The 21,750-nt window shown below is 46.2% G+C and overlaps 1 protein-coding gene across 1 annotated transcript in view; it reads right to left on the bottom strand.

Annotated features, from left to right (window-relative positions):
* LOC132998783 (SH3 and multiple ankyrin repeat domains protein 2-like) overlaps positions 1 to 21,750 on the bottom strand; it is a 69,775-nt gene that overhangs the window by 20,979 nt on the left and 27,046 nt on the right. The window contains exons 10-12 of the mRNA XM_061068530.1: positions 20,915 to 20,996; positions 13,092 to 13,174; positions 8,881 to 9,005 (exon numbers count right to left, since the gene is read on the bottom strand). Coding sequence (XP_060924513.1) covers positions 8,881 to 9,005; positions 13,092 to 13,174; positions 20,915 to 20,996 — 290 coding nt within the window. The remainder of the gene's footprint in view (positions 1 to 8,880; positions 9,006 to 13,091; positions 13,175 to 20,914; positions 20,997 to 21,750) is intronic.

The following is a 21,750-nucleotide window of genomic DNA, read 5'->3' on the forward strand; positions in this document are numbered from 1 at the left end:
GGTGTGTGAGGTGTGTGAGGTGTGTGAGGTGTGTGAGGTGTGTGAGGTGTGTGAGGTTTGTGAGGTGTGTGAGGTTTGTGAGGTTTGTGAGGTGTGTGAGGTGTGTGAGGTTTGTGAGGTGTGTGAGGTGTGTGAGGTTTGTGAGGTGTGTGAGGTTTGTGAGGTTTGTGAGGTGTGTGAGGTTTGTGAGGTGTGTGAGGTTTGTGAGGTGTGTGAGGTGTGTGAGGTTTGTGAGGTGTGTGAGGTTTGTGACGTTTGTGAGGTGTGTGAGGTTTGTGAGGTGTGTGAGGTGTGTGAGGTGTGTGAGGTTTGTGAGGTTTGTGAGGTTTGTGAGGTTTGTGAGGTGTGTGAGGTGTGTGAGGTTTGTGAGGTGTGTGAGGTGTGTAAGGTTTGTGAGGTGTGTGAGGTGTGTGAGGTTTGTGAGGTTTGTGAGGTGTGTGAGGTTTGTGAGGTGTGTGAGGTTTGTGAGGTTTGTGAGGTGTGTGAGGTGTGTGAGGTGTGTGAGGTTTGTGAGGTGTGTGAGGTGTGTGAGGTGTGTGAGGTGTGTGAGGTTTGTGAGGTTTGTGAGGTTTGTGAGGTGTGTGAGGTGTGTGAGGTGTGTGAGGTTTGTGAGGTTTGTGAGGTGTGTGAGGTTTGTGAGGTTTGAGAGGTTTGTGAGGTGTGTGAGTTTTGAGAGGTGTGTGAGGTTTGTGAGGTTTGTGAGGTTTGTGAGGTTTGTGAGGTGTGTGAGTTTTGTGAGGTGTTGTGAGGTGTGTGAGGTTTGTGAGGTGTGTGAGGTGTGTGAGGTTTGTGAGGTTTGTGAGGTGTGTGAGGTTTGTGAGGTGTGTGAGGTGTGTGAGGTGTGTGAGGTTTGTGAGGTTTGTGAGGTTTGTGAGGTGTGTGAGGTTTGTGAGGTTTGTGAGGTGTGTGAGGTGTGTGAGGTGTGTGAGGTGTGTGAGGTTTGTGAGGTGTGTGAGGTGTGTGAGGTTTGTGAGGTTTGTGAGGTTTGTGAGGTTTGTGAGGTTTGTGAGGTGTGTGAGGTGTGTGAGGTGTGTGAGGTTTGTGAGGTTTGAGAGGTTTGTGAGGTGTGTGAGGTTTGTGAGGTGTGTGAGGTTTGTGAGGTTTGAGAGGTTTGTGAGGTGTGTGAGGTTTGTGAGGTGTGTGAGGTGTGTGAGGTGTGTGAGGTTTGTGAGGTTTGTGAGGTTTGTGAGGTTTGTGAGGTGTGTGAGGTGTGTGAAGTTTGTGAGGTTTGTGAGGTTTGTGAGGTGTGTGAGGTGTGTGAGGTGTGTGAGGTGTGTGAGGTGTGTGAGGTGTGTGAGGTTTGTGAGTCCTCAGCAGCGTGTGAGAGATTCCTGATCCTCACTGATTGATTAGTGTTAAAGTGGTAAAGTGGTAAATACTGATAATGAAGCAGGGATCTCTTTACTGCAGCACGTTCCTGTTCCCACAGTTAAACATCAATACATTTAACAATCGTTGTGTACGTATGACCACATGTACACACGTGTGTAAACACCACACACACGTGAACCACGAGAGACATGAATCCTTCTCAGGACAATCAGTGAAAAGTCAGAAAACAATCTCCCAATCTCACAGAAAGAGATTCATTCATTCCTGGATTCGTCCCTTTGTTTTTCAGTCTCTTCTTTCATCGTCCTTCCACCAACTTGTGTGGAAATACAATCTTTAGTTTTAACGAAATCCAGCCGACAAACAAACAAAAGTTTATTGACCCACTGCAACGTGAAGGACACATGGACGGACGGGGACGGTCTCATCGTCTGAAGGAGTGAACGAGACTCAGAGGATTCCCTCCTGCAGAAGAGTCACACAAACTGGTCCAACAATACAACAACACAACAAACACAACAAACACACACAGATGTATATTTAGTGAATGCAGGTCACACTCAGCTGCTCTTCATGGGACCTTATCTGAGCAGGAGATATAACAGATTCCACTGGATGAAGACCGATCTGTGAACAACACGTCTCCACTGATCAGAGAAACACGTGATCCTCTGAAACGAGTCATGTGACCAAACATCAAACACGAGTTATTTCAATATTCATCAACTTCTTCTTCTCAACGCGGAGCTCAAATCTTTTACAAACAATTTTCAAACCTCATTACAACCTTTGTCATCTCTGTATTAGTTGTTGTGTGTTCTGTGTGTGTGTGTGTGTCTGCTGCACGTTGGTTCCTGAGGCTGCATAGTGTGCGTCCTCTGTTTCTGCCAAATGAGTAAATGTAAATTAATAATTTCATATAAACAGCAGGACACTGTAACACAACAAACATTGGGGACTATTTTCAGCAGCGGATTAATACATATTTGATGCTCCAGTGAGTATATACAGCAGCATGACAGTGTGTGTGTGTGTTTGTGTGTGTGTGTGTGTGTGTGTGTGTGTGTGTGTGTGTGTGTGTTCGTGGGCTTGGCTCCATATAAACTGTCATTGTTGGTTTTTGTATTTGTGAGATATTGTGCACAGCAACAGAAATATGAAACACAGTGGCTTTACTGAAAGTAAAAGTTCTGTCGAGTTATGAACTCTGTTGTAGAAGCAGTTTCTCGTGTCAGTATCAGAAAATTACTTTAATCAAAATTGTTCTCCAAGTTTATGTTTCAGGTACTTTATGTTTCTTTGTGTAACCCCCCCCCATTCCATAATACATCCAGAACTCTGATTTTGTGACTGTAATATGCAAATCATCCTGAAACTCACCAGTTGACCGAACTTTGGAAAGAGAGATTTTCTCAAAGGTTTTAGAGGATTTATATTTTTCTATTATTTATAACATTTGGAGAGAAAAACAATTTCTCCTAAATGTCCAGTTGTTTGTGATATTTAATAAAAGAGTCGCAGCAGCAACGATCATCTTCTACGTTGTTTTTAAAATGGTAGATTCACTGTTGTCAGGCAGCAGTGAAACGTCAGATTGGATGAGAACTGAAAGCAGCTCGGAGCCAACAACCGGCCATCGAGCTGTCGGACCCTCAGGTCGGACCCTCAGGTCGGACCCTCTGGTCGGCCACACTGCCTCCTGCTGGCAGCCCTGTGGAGCAGCACTGGGTCAAGGGCACTAACGCTGCTGCCAGCAACACAACAGGATGTGGTCATAGATCCAGATGTGCTTTGTTATTCGATTCCACCTGGAAACCAGATGTTTGACAGCGTCTCATTGTCTCTGGTCTGAAAACCAGCAGCTTGTCTTTCCTCTGGTTCACTGCAGGTCGAGTCCAGGACACTCGCTCACAACGAGGAAACGAGGAAACAGAACAGATCACGAGCAAAGGATGACGTCAGGCAGCAGGTGAAGAGAAGCCGACACGTCCTCCATCAGTGAATGTGTCTGTGGTGACGAGCAGACAGACAGGTCGTTGACAGACAGGTACACAGACCAGGTGTGGATGAGTTTATTAAAGTCCTGCAAGAGCCACAGACAGGCGTCCGAACGTTTAGTCCCGTTATTTAAATTAAAAGTTAAATGCTCTGAATGCACATGTAGGTGAACACATTACATTTGGATTCTAACACAATCTCAGGGACTCATTTTCACGCGATAACGTTTAATTTAAATCTTAAAGTGATGAAATCATTGTATAAAATGTCCTTAAGATTAATATTGTCCTGAATTCGAATCCCTCATTCATCTCATTCATGTCGTTCCAGGAAACTGACGTAACACAAACACACAAACACACAAACACACACAGAAGCAGAGAAATGAGACATTTATACTTTCCTCCGCTGCAGTGAACCCAACCACCATCGCCCCCCCGACCCGCGCTCTCTTTAAGAGCTTTAGAGAAAGAACTGGTGACGACTGATACTTCACTGCACACTGACTGACTGTGTGTGTGTGTGTGTGTGTGTGTGTGTGTGTGTGTGTCCTCAGAGAGACACACACACACACACACCTGGGGCACTGGCAGGCAGATGCATTTGCATGTTGCACTGGTCACACATTCTTCTCTTGGCCAAAGTTGTGCATTATATAAGACAGTAAGTGCTCTGCTCCATCTACCTCCACTGCACACACACACACACCCACACACACACAGACACACACAGACACACAAAGAAGGCACACAGGATGTTAACTTTTCATGTCCTATACAAGAAACGATCCATTTCTTCTTTAAAAAACATGAATTTCAATTGATTTCATTCATTTATTTATAAGCACGACACACATTGACGTGTTCGAGCCATTTGTGAGATAAAATCTAAATAACACAAATACTATAAAAGACACATTTTGCACTCAGTAATCCTCAGCTGATAACAATCTCATAAATCCTCCTCCTTGTGTCGTGCATTTGAATTGAAACCGGTCCACTGGTTCTCTTGTAATCCTGCTGACAGACAAACAGGAATAAAACCTAATCTGCTCGGTGGAGGTAGAGCAGCGAGACGAGTCAGAAAGGGGGAGGAGTCACGTCCTGAACACTGATACAAACATGGAGGTTGGTGAACTCGTCCTTAATGAGACGACCCAGAGGACGCTGCTCGGTGATGATGATGATCGACCTCCTGCAGCCACAGGTCAGAGCTGCGTGTGTGTGCGACGCTGCAGAACACACACTTCACTCGGCTCCTCCTCCCTCTGATCTCACGGCTTCACGACCTTTGGCCTTTCAAGTGTGTAGCGCACTTGAAATCGCGACATCGACAGGAAGCTCCTGTGTCGCCCGGCTGCAGGAGACTCGACTCGTTCACAGACTCAACGAGCAGGGAGGTTCCTGATTGGGGGGGGGGGTTCCTGATGGGGTCCACGACAAGCACCCACTCCACAAACACGTTTAGGCAAATGATGCGAGTGCTTGTGTGCGAGTGTGTAAGCTGCGTGCGTGCATCCTCGTGCCGAGCTGCAGGAGGCGATGAAAGATTGATGCTCAGCCAAGCCCTGAATCATGCATGCAAATGGAAATGTTCAGCTAATGTACATGAGAGGGGAAACAGGGAGTGTGTTCACTCCTGCAGACATACAAACAGATGTTTGAACACACACAAGCACACAGACACACAAACACACACTTCCTTAGCACTTTCAATTTTAGCTGCGTGCAGATAAACGGACAAAAGTTCCAACAGGACACAAGTCGACGGCTTCTTTACATTTCTGAATGAATCTGGAGTCTTTGCTCTCGTCCTTCGTCCAGATGATCAATCAACGCGCTGCATATTAATATTAACGATGGAATATTATGAAGATGTGTTTTGAAGGACACACACGAGAGAGAGAAGGTGCACACGTGTGTTTGGAAGTCATCCTCTCACGGGAGAGTTCACGTGTCACCTGGTGTCTCTGTGAACCATCACACACTGGAGCTGACCGGTTGCCATGGTAACCACATCACCACTGGGTAACGACTACAACCAACTGCACCCCCAGCCTTGTTTCACCCGTTCGTTACCTTCACCCTGTTCTTTGATTTGTTTGTGTGTTTGTTTGCAGGACGACACAAAAACCGCTGAGCAGCTTTCAGGGAAACGAGACGGAGGTGAAGAGAGAGAGAGTTCTTCTCTTAATGAAGCAGTGATGGAATAATAACACCTTCTGATTCTGATTCTGATGATATCAAATCTTGACCTCATTCAGACTCACAGCTTCATTTGTCTTGTGCTGTTTCATACACAGATGACAAACAGATCCTGACTGTCTCTCTGTGTGATGTCCATCCGTCTCCGTGTCCTGGAGCCGCTTCACAACCCATCGCTTGATGCGGTGACTCCGTCAGGACTCACGGTGGAAACCCATTGGTCAGCAGCACCAAATAATATTAATGCCGTGCTTTGCATTGACCATTCATGGTGGAAAGTGGGCGTGTGGAGGGCGGATTTGGAGGCAGATCCACGTACGAACGCTTCCAGGTGGACTGTGATTTTTAAAGCGAACATTGCGTTCAGGTGAGCGTGCGCACGGTTTTATAAATCAGAATTATCTTTTGCCTACGCCATTTCCGGCTTTTGTACGTACGTACACTTTTACTATGAATCCTACGCACTCTTTTATAAATGAGACCCCAGAAGCGTGCCTTTGATCACCGACACAACAGCAAAAAAGAAATTTAGAGTTTTAAGATTAAAGTTAGTTAGCTTTCTCCCTTAATTTACCTGTCAAAGCTGAACCCCCAATAAAGTGTTGAAAAATTAAGTAATTCTTGTGTTTATCATTCAACACTACTGATATCATGGGGGTATAATCTGGCCTGAGGGGTATAAATTGGCCTAGGCCATAATATACCCGGGGTATAATCTAGCCCTAGGCCACTTTAACCCCGGGTATAGTCTGGCAGGGGGGTATACTATGGCCTGGTACACCGGGATCATTTCCTCTTGTTCACTTTAACAGGATTCACTGATCCTAACCAACGTGAGTGGATCCAGCAGCAGGAGGCCAGAACCCGGCAGGACTCAACGCTTCATCTGAGGCCTGTGAAAACTCACATGACGCCTCGGCCATTTGTGATCTGCCTACAAACATCACTCGCACACTGGTTTAGTCAAACTGGTCCCAGAGTCGTAGCTGTGGTTCCACTGGACTCGTCAGCCCCTCCCTTGTTATTTGGGTTGAATCGGTTCTGTTCAGGTACAAAAACTCTTCTTTGGAGAAAGGAAAAGGTCGTGATCTGAGTAAAAACGATAAACGGATGATAAACGTGTCCTGACGCTGAAGGTCTGAAACATGTCTCCTCCTCCTCCTCCTGCTACTTCGCTTTATTAAAGTCTCCAGCTGTCCATCAAACCCATGACTCCTCCTACTGAGCCACAAGTCACGTGTAGTGAGGCTTCATCTCTACGACAGAGTTTAGTTTGTCCACATGATCATTTCGGTTTCTTTGACTCACCCTAACCCTAACCCTAAACCTAACCCTTTCTTTTTATAACACGCCTGAAAACTCAAATCAAAATGTTTATATAAAACAGCAGCGTTTTAGTTTTAGTGGCTTTAAAACGTAGAAGTGTGGATGTAGACTGAAAACCATCGAACGAAAACATGAAGGATTCGTGTTTGTACTGAAGTTAATCTAAAGGTGAAAGTCGAGATCATTATATTACAGACTGAGGAGAATGAGCTTGATGACGTGAGGAAGGATTGAGTTTCAAATGTTCACGACCTTAAGAAAGAGCTCCCATGTATTTTTGGAGGAAGGACGACTGCTGCAGCCATTTTCTCCGGCGTTGCACTTCTACGATCAACACAGAGAATCACGAGCTCAGCGACGATCATCCGAGGTCGCGCCCCTCCTCCTCCTTCTGTCAGGAGACGTGTTCACGAGACGAATCAGGTCAGAACAAAAAGAGCAGTGATTGGAATCAGAGACGCTCTCGCTCATTAGAGAATCAGAGCTCTGGGTGGATAACCAGCTCCAGGCTGTGCAGCTGTGGGAGTGTCAAACATTCTCCAGCCCGTGGTTCTGGAAACACCAGGTTACTGCAGCCCCCCCCCCCCACAGACTGAAGCACCTTCACGCAGCCTGTTCAGGGCGGCCATCGTTCTGCCTCAACCTTCTGCAGAAAGGGAACAAGGTAGAAGCTGTTTCTGAGATGTGAAGCGAGAAGAGGAGATCGTCACAGAACCAGATCGACTCCGACCCCACAACACGCCACTTCTACACCCAACGCCACACGACAACACGCCAGCTTCCATCCAACAGAAAAACCTCTAGGTTTGGAGAAATGTGTAGAAAAGGGTTGAACAGAAATTTTAGATAAAACAAACGAGGGATGAGGAGAGAGCAGCAGACACAGATCCAGTCTGCTCTGCTCATGTGATGCTCCATTTAGCAGAAACACAAAATAAACCAATCCCCAGTGCAGCGCTGCTTACACACACACACACACACACACACACACACACACACACACACACACACACACAGGCACACACACACACACACACACACACACACACACACACAGGCGTTGTGGAGTCACATTAGACCAGAAAAAAACAGTCCGAGCTCAAAATAGACGATGTGCTTCTCCTCCAACTCGTTTTTTTCCTCCCAGCAGCTGTGATATGATTTATAATATGTGAGTGTTCATCAGCAACGTTTCCTCCTCATGATTTCAGGACGAATCCTCAGCAGAGATCAGACCGAACAACACAGCGTCACACAGAAGAGAGGACGTTAATCTGTCTTCAAGGGTTTATGGGATTAGATTTGTTTGAGCGAAATCTCTCACGTGTCGAACAAGAAAATATAAACGAGAGAGAATGAAAATCAAACAACTCTATCAACTATTTATTAAGAGGTCTCTGTCTCACAGAGTTTCTCTGTTGCCGCCACGATTGAAGTTTCATCGCTCTGACTCTAAACATCTGATTTCTAAGAAGCTCTGGTGCTACAGTTCAAATACAAACACGTTGATGAAGCTTCCGACACGCGACAGAATCACAAACAACTAAAAGAAAAAGAGATGACACACACATAGAAGATGAAGATTCCAAGAGTTTGTGTTGATAAGAGCTGACGTGTGTTTGTGTGTTGTGAAGCAAATCATCATGTAATACAGAGACATCAAGACTCAATCCAGAGCGTGTTCATCCCGTTAGAACGACACTGTGCAGACTCCTCCTCCACAGGAGAAGTGGGAGGAGTCAGCTGCTGATGTCACAGAGAAGCTGCAGGAACAGTTTCAAACAGGAAGCTTTTCTTCTGTCCACCACATGAGGGCGAGCAGGAGACACAGGTTGATTCCCTGAGTTCAACAACACACACACACACACACACACACACACACACACACACACACACACAGGGCAACACGACAACTGGAACAACAATTGAGTTCAGCATCATCTATCACCAGCCCTCTTCATTCTACACACAGGAACTTGAACCCACTCGCTGACGCAGGGAAAAGGAAGATGTCCGTTACCTCGATGAGGAAGTCGCCCGTTCGGAGTCCCGCCTGCCAGGCCACGCCCCCCTCGTCCACCGACTCCAGGTACTGCAGCGCGGGGAAGGCGGCGGTGGGAGTGAACTCCTCGATGGGCGTGTCCGCTGAAAGACAGGAGAGGACGGTCAGAGAGGACAGAGGAGGACACGTCCAACAGGGACAGACCTGGACGTGACCAAAGGACTTGAAAGGTCAGAGTCGGGATATCGTCAGCGCAACACAAAGATATGAATCGTTTATTTGACACAAAGAGAAATAGATAATGTGCGGACTCCAGACTCCATCGCAAGTGCCGACATACTGTCGGCAAAATGTCTCGAGCTCTGCTCCCTACATCTGGAATGAGGTCCAGAAACCTTTAAGGTTGTGCTCATTTGTTTCATTGAGTTCTGGAGTCTGGTCTCATGTGATCACTTCTCCTGCAGGGATTGAAACTGATAGTTGACTTGGCCATAGTATTTTATACTGACAAATTGTGTTTATACCTTGTATTACTGTATATATATATATATATATGCATATTTATTTCATTCTTATTCATTCAATGTATCAACTCTTTATCGGCACCATTGTAAATGAAGGTCTTATTCCTCAATGTGTTTTCCGAGGCTTAAATAAATATTCAATCAGATTCTGAATAAAATCAACTGTGAAACATTTGGATCAAAATGTCTTTAATATACTTTTCATCTCAGCTGCTGCATTCCTGAAACACAAGAGTCCACTTATGTGTCGTATTACATCCATGGTTGTGAAGCCTTTTAAGGGTGTGTGAGATTTAGTGGCCTCTAGTGGTGAGTGTGCAGATTGCAACCAACTGAGCTTGGATAACCACGGTGGCCTTCAGGTGACGTGAAACAACATCTTTGGTTGGTTTGATTTGTGGGTTCGGTAGAATCACGTCTAGGGTTGCAAAGGGGCGGAAAGTTTTCGATAAATTTCCGGAAACTTTCCATGGGAAGTTAAGCTCGGGAATTTTGGGAATTTTGAAAAAATTGAGGATTGTTCATCTGTTCATCTAGACTATTTCCATTCATTTATCCATCAATTGTAAAATATGTTTACAGACGATTCCAATTGTTTGGCTAACTATTTATATCTCTGGCATTGCATTAGTGTTTTTTTACAAACTTTTTTCTCATCTTATTCTACAGAACAATGCCACGTGCACTCTCTCATGTGTGGAGACATTTCACCTCATCCAATGTAGAAGGAAAGGCTGTGTACATTTGCAAATACTGTGCAAAGACCTATGTTAAGAATGACACAACGATGCAGAAGCATATAGTCAAGTGCCCAAAGTTTCCTCAGGGCTCAAATCAGCCTATGACACAATGTTTATATTTATGTCTGTATATGAAAAGGTAAATACAGTTAGTATAAATTACCCACAACATTTCCAGTTTATTCCCGTTAATTCCCAAGTTTCCGAGTTTGAATATTCCCGGAATTTTGCAACCCTAATCACTTCGGACGTGGCTCCTGATGACGATATGAAAGGCCATTCTACAGATTTGGAATAAATAATACTTGTATGTTTTTGTGAAATCATCACAGGACGAAAAAGGGAACCGAGCTTTGTTTGATTAAGTGAAAACCAAGCAGCTGTACAGGAAGTAACGATCTGATCATGGACGACGTAAACAACGATAAGAATCTGACCCGGAGTTCACGACATTTCATTTCAGTTCAGAGATGATAGAAAGTTGTTCAAAAGGAACTAGGTGATTTTTGATGGGATACACATCGGAACACAGAACGACAAATCCTACCAGTAAGCAGCGTGCACATAAAGAACAAAACGTATTTGTTATTGTTATTTATTACTTTGTTATTACACTGGATCCTTTAACTTTTCAACATCAGTTTACCATCGAGCTCACACTGTACTATCACTGCTCTCTGCACGCACATGGCTGCAGCTCCTCCCTCTCTCCCTCTCTCCCTCCCTCCCTCCCTCTCTCTCTCTCTCCCTCCCTCCCTCTCTCCCTCTCTCCCTCTCTCTCTCCCTCTCTCTCTCTCGCTCTCGGGAAGGTGAGGCTGCTGGAAACCAGTGGTGACAAGTGACACTTCCTATAACTCATCTTTCTGCTGGAGACAGAGTCCTGCAGCAGCAGCCTGGTTCCATGATGAGTGTGTTTCTTTAGGTGTGTGTGTGTGTGTGTGTGTGTGTGTGTGTGTGTGTGTGTGTGTGCGTGTGTGTGTGTGTGTGTAAAACCCACAGAGAGAGAGAGAGAGAGAGAGAGGGAGAGAGAGAGAGAGAGAGAGAGAGAGAGAGAAAGTAGAAAACAGGCAGAAACACAGAGAGCAAAAGAGGATGTGAGCTTATGTGACAGCTCGAGCATCAGTGTGTGTTTGTGTGTGTGTGTGTGTGTGTGTGTGTGTGTGTGTGTGTGTGTGTGTGTGTGTGTGTTCACCCCCGTGCTGGATAAGCTCGCTGGGTCAGTTCCCCCGGGGTGATAGCAGAGAGAGAGAGAGAGAGAGAGAGAGTGTCAGAATGACTAGAACATTCCTCTTGTTTTTCAAGAGAAATCTCTCTCTCTCTCTCTCTCCTCCCTCCTCTCTCCTCTCTCCTCTCTCCTCCATCTTTCTGCCTCCCCCTCTTCCTCTCTCCTGTCTCCTCTCCCTCCATCTCTCTCCTCTCTCCTCCCTGCCTCCCCCTCTTCCTCACTCCTCTCCCTCCATATCTCTCCTCTCACTCCATATCTCTCTCCTCTCTCCTCTCTCCTCCCTCCTCTCTCCTCTCTCCTCCCTCCTATCTCCTATCTCCTATCTCCTCTCTCCTCCCTCCTCTCTCCTCTCTCCTCTCTCCTCTCTCCTCTCTCCTCTCTCCTTTCTCCTCTCTCCTCTCTCCTCTCTTCTCCATCTTTCTGCCTCTCTCCTCCATCTTTCTGCCTCCCCCTCTCCTCTCTCCTCTCTCCTCTCTCCTCTCTCCTCTCTCCTCTCTCCTTTCTCCTTTCTCCTTTCTCCTCTTCCTCTCTCCTCTCTCCTCTCTCCTCTCTCGTCTCCCTCCATCTCTCTCCTCCCCCTCTTCCTCTCTCCCCCCCTCACCCCTGTGTAGAGCCAATCCAACCCAGTTGTGGAATGCAACGTGGATTACGACATGTTGAAGCATCGTCATAGAAACCGACGCAGCCGCTCAAACTGGCTATTTATAGAGCGGGTCTCGTGGCCGCTGAGATATCGAACCACCGGGACGAGCCTCTCGTATCACAGCCGGTCGTGATGCGGCGGCCGAGGGGGGGGACGCCGGGCGCCACGAGGAAGGTTCACGTCAAACACACAAGTGGACGGAGATTAAAGGCTCGACACGCGTTCACACAAACACACAGTGATGTCACAACACAGATGGTTACAGCCTGAGGGTTAGAGGTTAGTGTGTGTGTGTGTGTGTGTGTGTGTGTGTGTGTGTGTGTGTGTGTGTGTGTGTGTGTGTGTGTGTGTGTGTGTGAGTGTGTGTGTGTGTGTGTGTGTCCACGATTACGGCGGGTTGCAATCATCTGCATCCCTAATAACAAAACATACCATCACAGCTGTGTGTGTGTGTGTGTGTGTGTGTGTGTGTGTGTGTGTGTGTGTGTGTGTGTGTGTGTGTGTGTGTGTGTGTGTGTGTGTGTGTGTGTTTGTGTCCACGATTACGGCGGGTTGCAATCATCTGCATCCCTAATAACAAAACATACCATCACAGCTGTGTGTGTGTGTGTGTGTGTGTTTGTGTGTGTGTGTGTGTGTGTGTGAGAGTGTGTGTGTCTGTGTGTGTGTGTCTGTATGTGTGTGTCTAAGGTTCGACTAATGTTGTGAGGACCAACATCTGTTGTCACATTATTGAGACTTGAGTTTGTAACGAGGACAAATATTAATTCCCCACATGTTAATCATTACATTGTAAGGCAAGGGTGGTGTGTGTGTGTGTGTGTGTGTGTGTGTGTGTGCGGTGTGTGTGTGTGTGCGGTGTGTGTGTGTGCTTCAGGGGAGGTCACACTAAAGTTAAGCTACATTTTCTGGAGCAGAACTTTATTGTGGAGTGTTTGACGGAGGGTGGGGGGGGGGGCTGCAGCATCTCTTCACACGTTGTCACACACGGACGACAAACACGAGTCAACGCACAATGTTGCACCTGAATCAGACAGTAGAGTGAACATCGCTCTGTGATGGATGGATGACAGTTCAGTAAAGGAGGCGGAGCTTACCTTTGGCTCCTCGCAGCACGAAGCCGAACCCCTCGTTCTCCTTCTTCTGCAGCACCACGCTCTTCTCCTCCACCACGCAGTCGCTGTGGAGCAGATGGCGAGCAGAGCGCCCGTTAGCACAGCCCATCATCCGCAGCATGGCCACGGACGCCCTGCCCGAGTGCAGGTTCATGCTGCTGCTGCTGCTGGCGGGAGGAGTTAGTCCGGCCAGGGCAGGGCGGGCCGACCCCGACCCCACCCCAACACCACCACCACCCCCACCCCCCCCTCAGTGAGTGAGGCCGACCTCTGTCTCGATCAGACGAGGAGACAGCGGCGCCGGCAGCCCGACCACCGCATCTCCACCAGACACACAGAGAGAGAGAGAGAGAGAGAGGGAGAGAGGGCGAGAGAGAGATGGAGAGGGATGGAGAGGGAGGGCGAGACAGAGAGAGCAAGAGAGAGAGGAGAGGAGAGAGAGATGGAGATGGAGAGAGATGGAGAGCAAGAGAGGGGGGGAGAGAGAAAGACAGCTAGAGAGAGAGAGAGAGAGATGGTAAAAAAGAAGGGAGACGACGGAGGAAGAGATGTCCCCCTCCCCCCCCCCCCCCCTCCCTGCTACTCCTCTGCCGCGCGGCGGGTCCTCCGTCCGCTCCGGGGTGAGCGAGCGGCGGCGGCGTGGAGGAGAAGCGACATCGGGCTGAGCCGGGTTCCGTCAGCGGCTAATGGATCCTGATGAGGCTGAGGCTCACCGGGCAGGGGGCGTGTCCAGGGAGGGAGGGAGGGAGGGAGGGAGGGAGGGAGGGAGGGAGCAGCCGAGTGTCGGTGAGGATGATGCTCTGCAGTGTGTGTGTGTGTGTGTGTGTGTGTGTGTGTGTGTGTGTGTGTGTGTGTGTGTGTGTGTGTGTGTGTGTGTGTGTGTGTGTGTGTGTGTGTGTGTGTGTGTGTGTGTGTCTATGTGTGTGTGTGTGTGTGTGTGTGTGTGTGTGTGTGTGTGTGTGTGTGTTTGTTTGTGTGTGTGTTTGTTTGTTTGTGTGTGTGTGTGTTTGTCTGTGTGTGTGTGTGTTTGTGCGTGTGTGTGTGTGTGTGTGTGTGTGTGTGTGTGTGTGTGTGTGTGTGTGTGTGTATGTGTGTAGTCCATGTATTTCTCGTGTTGTCGGGACCTAACTATTTACTCAGTAACATTTTACATTAAAATGTTAATCACTGTTAAGTTGCAGACATGTTTTAATGTTTATGTTAAGTCAAGTTAATACTTTAGGTTAAGTTAAGGTTAAGTTAAGGTTTGTGTTGGTTTAGGTTTGGTAAAGAATCGGTGAGAACGGTAAAGATTTGAGTTTCCAGGAAATCCAGGTGAAGTCCTCTGAGGTCATCGTGTGTTTCATTGTTTGATTCAGAAACATGAAACTGGTTGAAATCCAGTTTCTCTCTTTGTCCTTCTGGTCAGAAGCAACTCTACAGAATGTCTGCAACTATAAACATTCAAGAAGCCGTGATGAAGTTCACTCTCCTCTTCCTCAGCAGCAGGAACATCTCCTCCTCTTCATCAGCTGCAGTCGAGTGAAACTCCCGTCTGCTCAAACAGGATGAATCCAAACTGAGCAGGAAAGAGTCTAATCGGTGGTTTTATTGTGTCTCCAACGTGAACAACACTCCCAGTTTGGTTCAGTCTCATCTGCTGGAACAGGAGATGGTACGACCCACCTCGGATGGTACGACCCACCTCGGACCCCCTGCAGTGACCGTGGTCAGCGTGGCGTCACCGCGGCGCTGGAGCAGGAACCAGCTGCAGCTCAGAGGCCACGATCGCTCCTGGAGCCGGAGGAGGCTGCAGCACCATGAGCCAGTTTATATTAGGTGCAGGGATTACGCTGAATAGACACGTGGGAAGAGAGAGGGAGAGAGAGAGAGAGAGAGAGGGAGAGAGAGAGAGAGAAAGGCAACTGCCATCCTAGCAACAGTTCCCTTAGCAACGCAATCTGTCTAGAGACGAAGGAGGCCCGCACTGCTGACACACTGAAGATTATCACACACACACACACATACACACACGCACACACACACACACACACACACACACACACACACACACACACACACACACACACACACACACACACACACACAGTGGGCGGTTACTGGTAATCACACCTCGATCACCCACATGTCACTGGGTCAGAGCAGGAAACCAAGAACCTGACAGTTTATCTGAGGTGTGACCCTGCTGAACAAGTGATGAGGGGGGGGGGTCAACAGACTGAGAACACGATGGGTTCACTCACTGACCATGTGTGACTTTTAATTTAGCGCCTGGCTTGAGGGCGGAGTCGTTAGAGACGCTCATTAAGCCGTGACGCAGCGTGAGCGTTGGCAGGTGGAGACTGAGGCATCGCTCAGGACGTGTGACCTCTCTGACCTTTCTGACCTTTCTGACCTTCCAGCGCCGGGCCCTGAACGTGGCCGAGCGCTCGTCGTCACCAGCTCGTTCCTGTGCACGTGCTCGTTACGGCCACTTGACCCCACAGCGCCCCCTGGGGCAGCAGCAGCATCAGCGTTTCATCTGAGACACGAGAGAGCTGATGCATCATGGGCAGGAATCCACAACTCTCTCTCTCTCTCTCTCTCTCTCGCCCTCTCTCTCTCTCTATCTCTCTCTCTCGCCCTCTCTCCCTCTCTCTCTCCCTCTCTCTTCCCTCCCTCTCTATCGCTCCCTCGCCCTCGCCCTCGCCCTCTCCCTCTCTCTCTCTCTCTGTCTCTCTCCCTCTCCCTTGCCATCTCTCTCTCTCTCTCTCTCTCTCTCTCTCTCTCTCTCTCTCTCTCTCTCTCTCTCTCTCTCTCTCTCTCTCTCTCTCTCCCTCTCCCTCTCCCTTGCCATCTCACTCTCGCCCTCTCTCTCTCTCGCCCTCTCCCTTCCTCTCTCTCTCCCTCTCTCTCTCTCTCCCCCTCTCTCCCCCTCTCTCCCTCTCTCTCTCTCTCTCTCTCTCTCTCTCTCTCTCTCTCTCGCTCTCTCTCTCTCTCTCTCCCTCCCTCCCTCTCTCTCTCGCCCTCTCTCTCTCCCTTGCCCTCTCTCTCTCCCTCTCCCTTGCCATCTCTCTCTCGCCCTCTCTCTCTCTCTCTCTCTCTCTCTCTCTCTCTCTCTCTCCCTCTCCCTCTCCCTTGCCATCTCACTCTCGCTCTCTCTCTCCCTCTCTCTCTCTCTCTCTCCCTCTCTCCCTCTCTCTCTCTCGCCCTCTCTCTCTCCCTCCCTCTCTCTCGCCCTCTCTCTCTCTCCCTTGCCCTCTCTCTCTCCCTCTCCCTCTCCCTTGCCATCTCACTCTCGCCCTCTCTCTCTCTCTCGCCCTCTCTCTCTCCTCCCTCGCCCTCTCTCTCTCTCAGTCAGCGATGACAAATATTCTCAGATTTGAAGCGTAATAAAAACCGTCTCTGTGTAAAACCTTTAACTATCGAATCAGGATCTCGTCAGATTCCATCAGGACGATCAGCGTCACGTTAACTCAACGTTTCCATATGATCGTCTCTGAACGACCTCCGGTTCCTCTGATGACCCTCGTGATGTGACCTCTGCTCAGGACGCTGCGTTAACGCAAACCCATTTTAACGCCGTCAATTTTTTTAACGCGAGATTAACGCAGAGCTGCAGCTTCAGTATCTGAGTCCATTTTGTTTTAATATTTCGCCAACTAAATTATATATTTTAAGCTGTTGTATCGTCCCACAGGACACGGAACTTCCTCGTGGTTTAGTAACTTGTATTTTCCTCTACACAAACATCTGCACCTCTCTCTCTTACTCCGTCACTCGCACACATCAGCAACACTTCACTTCCTCATTGACCCCGGATCCCCAAACAACCCCATCCTATTGGTCCAAACAGTCACATGTCCCACCCCGACCCCTTCACTGACCCTCAGACATCAGAACGCTCCTTCAACACAGTGTTTTACTGAACATACGTCAAAACCAAACATAAACATAAACCCAGTCCGTTACACTATTAGGCTGCAGCTATATGGTTTTATTTATTTCAAAATAGGGTACTTCTTATTTCATACATTTTCCACAAATAAGGGGAGGACTCAAATAGCCCTACAAAGTTCTGTGTTTAATTTATTTCAAAGAAGGCCTGTGTATTTTGTTTTTTTGTTATTTGTTGCTTGTCTGTTTGAGTAGCTAGCTGAAAGCAAAGAAGTAGTAGGCTTACCTTTTATTGGTAACCAAACTGTTATGGTTCACTGTTTCTGAAATAAGAGGCCTGACTGCTATGTTCACAGCAAACTTGAAAAAAATTAAATATTAAGCCATGGTTTAACTGCACTATAGGCTGAGTCCTTGTTTACCTGAAATGTGCACTTTATTATTTTACTTTGTACCGCCCTGTTTGGCAAAGTTGTTTTTCAATAAAATAAAACATTTGCATAAAGCAAGCCAATCCACTTTTCCATGTTGATAAGAGCATTAAAAGGAAAGTAAAATTATGGAAAAAAAATAAATGAAGGGACATTTAGAATAGATACAAATTTGCGATTAATTGCGATTAATCGCGAGTTAACTATGACATAAATGCGATTAATCGCGATTAAATATTTTAATCGTTTGACAGCACTTATATCAATACAAGCTTCAATAGGAATGAAGAGCAATTACAACCTTTAACCTCATGAAGGATTTGAAGTGAACAGTTCCTCATGAGGTCGAACCAACAGGAAGCTGACACCTGAACATCCTGAGAGAACCTGAAACTCACAGAATCTGCTCCGTCACACAGATGTTTACTCCAGTGAACATCTGGATCTGTGCAGGACTCTGTTTTCCAGATGTGAATATATTAGGATCCTTCCACCACTGGAGCAGATCCAGCTGTAAACACTCGGACCAGGAAGGTTCCTGCTCGTGAAAGATTTAACGACACACGCTGCTAGATGAAAAACAATTATGAATCTTTAACGAGCGAAGGACGGAGGAGATGTGAGCGCCGGGGAAAAACATATTTCAAGTTTCAGTAATGACAAAATTTCTTCCATTAAGGAGAAGAAGTGAAACATCCACAGATCAAAGTTGAATTATTCATTGATCTAAACTAAAAGTATATATTATCTTATATAATATATAATATAATATTATATTGTATTATATTATATTATATTATATTATATTATATTATATTATATTATATTATATTTTATTATATTTTATTATCTTTTATTTCATTATATCATATTATATTAAAATAATAACAATAATTGTATTGATGCATTAAACATAATAAGATTTTAAAGTTGCAGCTGGTTGAAGTGAAAATAATTGTAACTGATTTATAAACGATGAGGTTGATAAATCATAATTATGAATAATGGTATATATTCTACAAGATTATCAATATTAATGTCTGAGTAGCAAAAATATCTAAACATAAATACTCCATTGTAGTACAAGTATATTGCACTCAGCCAGTATTACTACATATTACTAGACTTTAAGGACTAAACATAATGATATTAGTCAATATATATTTGTATTTTAAAAATCAAATGATTCCTAAGATGTCGTTATCAAACCTTCCTGATAAAGAAATGTAATGGAGGTTTGAGATTTTACATTTAACACAAAACATATTTAAAATAACTATCATTAAAAACAAAATAAAAACTAATATGGAAAATGTAAACCAAAAAATGAATTTGGATACATCTTTTCTATGTACTTTATTCTCTGAGGCAGATTAAAAAATACTGATGAGACAGTTAATTTAGTCTGTTATTGTTATTGACTGTTTTAAATGTATTTTTAAGTTTCATCAGTGGACGATAATTAAAGTGACTCTTCTTCTCTTCACATTCTACGACTCTGCAGACATTTGATTCTCTCTCTCCTCTCTCCTCCCTCCTCCCTCCTCTCTCTCTCTCCTCTCTCCTCCCTCCTCTCTCCTCTCTCTCTCTCTCTCCTCTCTCCTCTCTCCTCCCTCCTCCCTCTTCCCTCCTCCCTCCTTTCTCTCTCCTCTGATGCTGCTGATCAAACACGACCCACATCTCAATTATCTTCATGTTCCTGCAGAGGACGTCCAGCTCACCTGAGTAATTCAATCTGTAGGACCGGAGAACACACTGCAACACACACACATCACACAGACACACACACTCACACTCACGCTCACACACAGAGGAGCAAACGTCTATCTTGGTTTCTAATGCAGCTGGCGTTGCAGTGGATCAGTGACAGCAGAGGACAGGATGGACGAGTGGAGCAGGAGAACTCTGGAGCTCATGATGGAGGAAACCCTCCTCCTTTCTCCTCTCTCCTCTCTCCTCTCTCCTCCCTCCTCCCTCCTCCCTCCTCTCTCCTCTCTCCTCCCTTCTCTCTCCTCTCTCCTCTCTCCTCCCTCCTCTCTCCTCCCTGAGGACAGGATGGACGAGTGGAGCAGGAGAACTCTGCAGCTCATGATGGAGGAAACCCTCCTCCTCTCTCCTCTCTCCTCTCTCCTCTCTCCTCTCTCCTCTCTCCTCTCTCCTCTCTCCTCTCTCCTCTCTCCTCCCTCCTCTCTCCTCTCTCCTCCCTCCTCTCTCCTCCCTGAGGACAGGATGGACGAGTGGAGCAGGAGAACTCTGCAGCTCATGATGGAGGAAACCCTGAGATTCAGCGTCAGGAGGAATCAGAAGTTTCCTCTGAGCTCAGAGGCCGGAGCTGAATCTTAAATAATATAAGATAAATCCTGATTTCTCTCTGGAGAACCAGGAAAGTTCAGATCAAACACTGACTGACGACGATGAACTGACAGGAACAAGCAATATGAGATTCATAACGTAAAAGAATAATGATAATAGAGAGCGCATGACTGGCTTTTAAAGTCATTAAAGCATTAAAGTATTAATCCTGGAACAATCAGGAGGGATATGGTTACACACTGGATTGTGTTAGAAGCCGAGCTGCAGCATTCTGGATGAACTGTGGATTGATTTCTGAGTTAGACTCTGAATGAAGTTACAGTCGTGGAGCTGAGTTATGATTCCACTTCTGTGTGTGAGATGAAAGATTTCACCTTCAACATGTTTCTTAAATGATGAGAACACGACTGTAACCTTCTCAAAGTGAGGTCACAGCTCCGAGACACATTAGTAAGGTTTAGTTTGAGAGTTTCTAAATAGACAGAAATGTACTCGAGTAGAAGTACCATGTTAACTTCTCCACTGGGTAAAGATACGTAGACTACTGGCTTTTAAAAGTACATATTAAAAGTAAAATTACTTGCAGATTGTATCTTACTCTCTAAAGCAGTGGTTGTCTGGTGAGGTCTAACATTACCTGATTGTTATTATTGATTGATTGATTTATATATTATATTGATTATTGATCGTTATATATTAAGTGAAAAGTATCTGAAACTAAAAATACTTAAGTACAGATACATGAAAAAACTACAGTAACTAAGTAAATGTACTGTGTTACATCCAATCACTGTGTGTTTGTGTATATGTGTGTGTATGTGTGTGTGTGTGTTTGTGCGTGTTTGTATGTGTATCTGTGTCTGTTTATATGTGTATGTGTGTCCATGTTTTTGTGTGAGTGAGTGTGTCTCTCTGTGTGTGTGTGTGTATGTGTGTGTGTGTGTGTATCTGTGTGTGTGTGTGTGTGTGTGTGTGTGTGTGTGTGTGTGTGTGTGTGTGTGTGTCTGTGTGTGTGTGTCTCTGTGTGTGTCTCACCTGGAGGCGTCGAAGCTGTCGTAGGACCCCTCAGTGTACTGTGTGTGTGTCTGGTGTGTGTGTGTGTCTCTCTGTGTGTGTGTGTGTGTGTGTGTCTGTGTGTGTGTGTGTGTGTGTGTGTCTGTGTGTGTGTCTCTGTGTGTGTCTCACCTGGAGGCGTCGAAGCTGTCGTAGGACCCCACAGTGTAGTGTCTGAACAGCTTCCGTCTGTCGGCTCGATCCGCTCGGGAATCTGACAAATCACAGCAGAGCAAGATCAACGTTCACGTCCCGGTTCTGACCAATCAGAGACGAGCTCTGTGGACACGTGACAGATGGTAAAACGGTCACAACCTAAACATCACGGCACCAACCACAGGTTCAATACCATTCTACCAAACAGTTCATTGTAACCTGCTCATTGAGATTCTGAGATTTCTGTTTTTGAGAAATTCACCGAAACGCTGAGAAACCTTTGGAATCCTGGATCCGCCTCCTTCAGGAAACCAGCTCCTGGCTCCTCCCACAAGCGTCACCTCAATGGGTTTAGTGGTTTCTGTGATTTAAGATCCATGGACCAGACGTGTGTTTAAGTTCTCACCGTCTCCATGTGACCCCACCGGGAATTCAACCAGAGACCCAGAGGCAGGATAATAAATGAAGTGAAAGATTCAACCATTTAACTTCTTCTCCAAGACGTGATGATACGATTCAGAATGAAGGAGAAGGATCTGAGCTACGTCACATGATGGAGGTTTTTAATCCGTTTCTCCTTCATCTGCAGTTTGGACTTAAAGACGTTTGCTGCAAACAGGAAACTGGAAACAATATTTTCGAAAATAGGTTTGATTTTTTTCTTAGAATATAAAAAAGCATATTGTACACACACACACACACTCACACACATTCTCCACAGTGAAGATTCCTCCTCCCTCACTCTCTCCTTCCTTCACATACTCTCTCTATCTCCTCAACTAGCGATTCTGAATATCCTCCTGAAAAGAGTT

Source organism: Limanda limanda, chromosome 3 (assembly GCF_963576545.1).
Source record: "Limanda limanda chromosome 3, fLimLim1.1, whole genome shotgun sequence".
Taxonomy (NCBI): Eukaryota; Metazoa; Chordata; class Actinopteri; order Pleuronectiformes; family Pleuronectidae; genus Limanda; species Limanda limanda.